The sequence below is a fragment of the Chinchilla lanigera genome, unplaced genomic scaffold (genome assembly GCF_000276665.1).
Source record: "Chinchilla lanigera isolate Chin_1 unplaced genomic scaffold, ChiLan1.0 scaffold00173, whole genome shotgun sequence".
In the NCBI taxonomy this organism is placed as follows: domain Eukaryota; kingdom Metazoa; phylum Chordata; class Mammalia; order Rodentia; family Chinchillidae; genus Chinchilla; species Chinchilla lanigera.
The window spans coordinates 1,171,034-1,174,966 of record NW_004955574.1 but is presented as its reverse complement, the minus strand read 5'-3'; the positions used below and the strand labels follow the sequence as shown (position 1 = coordinate 1,174,966).

General features: G+C 65.8%; 1 protein-coding gene across 2 annotated transcripts in view; it reads left to right on the top strand.

Moving 5' to 3' along the window:
- Positions 1-3,933, top strand: part of Bbc3 (BCL2 binding component 3) — a gene marked incomplete at its 5' end in the record, with an annotated part of 7,177 nt that continues 3,244 nt past the window's right edge. Inside the window, 3 exon segments of one of the 2 annotated variants that reach the window (XM_005413854.2) lie at positions 1-193; positions 1,969-2,260; positions 3,630-3,820. In XM_005413854.2, the coding sequence (XP_005413911.1) occupies positions 1,984-2,260; positions 3,630-3,820 (468 nt within the window). 2 annotated transcript variants of the gene reach the window in all.

The window sequence follows — 3,933 nt, the reverse complement described above, 5'->3', positions numbered from 1 at the left end:
GCTCACGGCTCGCGGGCCGAGGAATCTGCGGCTCCTGCGGGCGGGGGCTGCGCCCCAGCAACAGCCGGTTATTGGCCCCGCGCTTGCCTGGCGGGCGGGGCAGGCGCACGTGGCGGCGTGGGGGGGCTGTGACAGCGGAGGGGCGTCTGGGACCGCCGTGGGAGCGCGCGTGTGCGGGGTTGTGGATCTGCAGGTGTCTCGCCTGGGTGTGTGCGTGTGTCTGGCTCCGAGTTTGTGCTGGGGTCTGCAGGGAGTGGTGGTGTCAATCCGGAGGAATGTGGGGATTCGTGACCCGCCGGGGTGTCTGCGTGAGTGCCCGCCTGTGTGGGCTTGCGTCTGCGGGTGGGGTGCACCTGTGCGTGTGTGTTCTCTGTGAGAGTTGTCCGTGCGTTCTGTGGGGGGCTGAGTCCGCGGGTCTGCCGCCTGCATGTGCCGCTGGGTGTAGTTGTGTGTTTGTGTTGCTTGAGCGAGCTCCTTGTGTTTATCCGCGTGTGATGCCCGAATGTGTGCTGTCGGTGTGTGCCTTGTCTTGCGTGTGTGGACTGTCTCCGGGGCATGTGTCTTTGCCAGTGTTTGTGACGCTGTGCTTGGCTGCCGAGGGCTGATGTGTTTTCTGTCCAGGCGTCTGAGTTGTGTGTGGCGTGTGACAGAGGCTTGTCTGGTCAGCGCTTGGCTAGACTGTCCGGGAACTGGGGTCCATGCAGTGCATTTAGTGGGTGTTGCTGGCAGCCTGTCTGAGTCTGTGTGCGTCTGTGTGTGTGTGCGTGTGTGTGTGTGTCTGTGTGCGTGTGCTGGGTCTGAAGGGCTTGTCACTGTGATCGGCTGGCTCATGTGTGTCATGTGGCTGCGTGTGTGTAGTGTTTATGTCAGTCACGTGAGACCAGTGTTTTCTGCCAGCGCTTTAGGTGTGTGTGTGTGCTGGGCTGCGCGGGATTAGAGTTAGCTGTGGTGTGTGTGTGTGTGTTTGTGTGTGTGCGCGTGCGCCCCCAAGCACTCCAGTGCTGGTGCTGACAGTTGGTGACAGTGTTTTGGGGCTGGGACGGGAGGGCGGAGGGCTGCTGTCTGCTGCTCTGCTGGTGTGTCTGTGTGTCACCGCTGGCGTGTGTGGTGCGCCTGGGGCTGTTGACGTGTGTCCCTGGGCTGAGTTGGGGACCTGCGGGTGTGTTTTGGAGGTCTGAGTGCTGGTGTCTGCTGTGTGCCCTGCGGTCCTCTGGTGTCTGGGGGGGTGTGTCTGAGCACAGAGGGGCAGGCTGCTGGAGACTTGCGGAGATGCCTATTTCGCGTGTGTTTCTGCTCCTGCTTGTGATGGCTGCATTGTGTGTGTGTCCTGGGTGTATCAGCTGCGGGGTGGTGTGTAAGGTTCTGAGCGTGTGTGTCCCTGGGGCGGGGGATGGAGTGTGCAGTGTGGACACGGTTGTGATGGTCTGTGTGTGCTCCTGGAGTACTGAGTGGCAGTGTGCCTGCGTGGGACATCTCTGTGTGTAAGTGGGCGGCCAGCCTGGCAGGTCTGTGGGTCCTTGTGTGTTCGTGTTGTGTACCCTGCACACACCGCATACATGCCCCAGCTGCCCTCCTGGTCCGGGCCCTGTGGGAGCCCCGTGTGTCTGCAGGGAACCCTCGCTGCTCTGTGTGTGCCTGTCACTGTGTTGGGCAAGTTGTCCCAACTAGCCGTGCCCGTGTGAATCCGGCAGCCGAGTTTGCATGGAGTTTGCATGGCAGGGCTGTCACCACCCTCAGACACACCCCCTTCCATGGGGGTCCTGTCCTCCCTGCTCATCACCTTGTGCCCCAAGGCTCCTGGCCAGCAGAACCCTGTGTCATCCCCTAGTCGGGTGGGTCTTGTGGGGCCATCTCCGTCCCCTGCCACGCACCCACTCTCCTCCATCGGGGCCCAGCGTGAACGGGTAAAGTGTGTGCGCCATGGGGGCTTGGTCCCTGCCTCCCGCTGACGTTCCCTGTGTCCCGCAGGCCCCAGGGAGCGCCATGGCCCGTGCACGCCAGGAGGGCAGCTCTCCGGAGCCCGTAGAGGGCCTGGCCCGCGACGGCCCTCGCCCCTTCCCCCTCGGCCGCCTGGTGCCCTCAGCTGTGTCCTGCGGTCTCTGCGAACCCGGCCTTCCTGCTGCCCCCACCACCACCCCTGCCCTGCTGCCCGCGGCCTACCTCTGCGCCCCCACCGCACCACCCGCCCTTACAGCCGCACTGGGGGGCCCCCGCTGGCCTGGGGGCCCCCGCAGCCGGCCCCGAGGCCCGCGCCCTGATGGTGAGTGCCTGCCCCGCACCCCGGAAGAGCAGCCGGGGAAAGCCAGGGTCGCGGAGACTCGAAGAACTAGAGTGGGACGAAGGGGGAGGTGGCCGGCGGAGGAGGGCCACTGGGAGGGTGTGGCCAGTGTGGTCTTTGTGTTTAGAGAAGCAGGAAGCCGGGGTGGGAGACGGGGATGGAGGGGGAGGTCGAGTGGGAAGTCCCTCCTGGAATCTGACTGCAGTCTCGGAGCTGCAGCCCACGGCCTTTTCCGGGCCTCGGGCAACAGCTGTTTCCCAGCTCCCCTCCCCCAGCCCAGATCCCCCCAGACCTGGGCGATCGCAGTGGGAAAGCGTGTGGGCAGAGTGGGAGGATCGTCACCTCCAGACTTTGGGGAGGGGCAGAGGGGCCTTTTGCCTTTATTTGCATCTCTTTGGCCAGAGCTGGCCTAGGCTGCAGCCCCGAGACGGAAGGGGGGAGGGGCCATTGTGTTGGGAAAGTCCCCTTGGGGAGAGGGTGAGTCTCGGGGAGGGAAGGGTTAAAGGTCCCCTGCCTGATGGGCTGTTAACCCTGTGGTGCCTGGCAGCGGGAATGACCGTCCTGGTTTCCCTTCCCGACCCCCTTTTGTGCCCGGAGCCCAGGCAGCAGGGAAAGAGAAAACTTCCCAAGCTCAGCTCCTGGCCACTAGCTGGGGTACCCGGGACTTGGGGATCAGAGTCACAGATGTAGTAGCTGAGGCACTGGTTTTAGGCCTTAGGGAGCCCTCCTGCCAGGACCCGGCTTGACAGGGGGGCAGGACTCCCAAAAGCTTGGAGGGGGGTGGGCAGGAGGCAGCTCCGGGGTCCCAGCCCCCAGGCCTGGCTCTCTGGAAGCGCGTCTGGCCTTCTGGTCTCCCGGCCTCTGCCACATCCGGAGGTGTGGCCTCCCTGCGGTTGGACACCAGAGGGCAGGAGACCTGAGGCTTGTGACTCTGGGTGGGGTCAGTCACTGTATCCCTGCGTGACCTTGGCCTCTTGGAGGGGGGCCAGCTTGCCTGTCTGTCAAATACAGCCGCAAGATTTGGCCCTGTTTTGGAGTGGAGGTATTAGGCTGGCTAAGAGGAAGGACTTCCAGGCGGACCCGGCCTTGGGGAGGTAGCTGGCCGGACAGGTGGCCCCAGGGCCGCCTCCCCAGGACCCTCCCTGGCCTTCTGATTCGTGGCGGGGAGGAGCTGACAAACCTGGTCCTGAGAGGACGGAATGGCTAGAAATGAGGCTGCTGCGGGGGAGGGCGGAGGAGAAAGCGGGCGGCGGGGAACCGGGAGAGGCAGGCCCTGGGGACCTGGGTTCCCCTCCACACCTCGGGGCGCCGAGGGTGGCAGGTGGTGACCACGCCCCTCCGCCTCCCCCAGGTCCTCAGCCACCCCTCTCGGCGGCCGAGCAGCACCTAGAGTCGCCCGTGCCCAGCGCCCCGGAGGCCCTGGCGGGCGGTCCCACCCAGGCGGCCCCCGGGGTCCGGGGGGAGGAGGAGCAGTGGGCCCGGGAGATCGGGGCGCAGCTGCGGCGGATGGCGGACGACCTCAACGCGCAGTACGAGCGGAGGGTGAGTGCGGGGAGGGCGGGCGGCAGGTGGGACTCCCCGCTGGGGAGCGGGCGGCGGGCGCCCGGCCAGATGTGCGGCAGCTGCTGGCCTGTGCGGCGGGGTCGCGGCGGGGA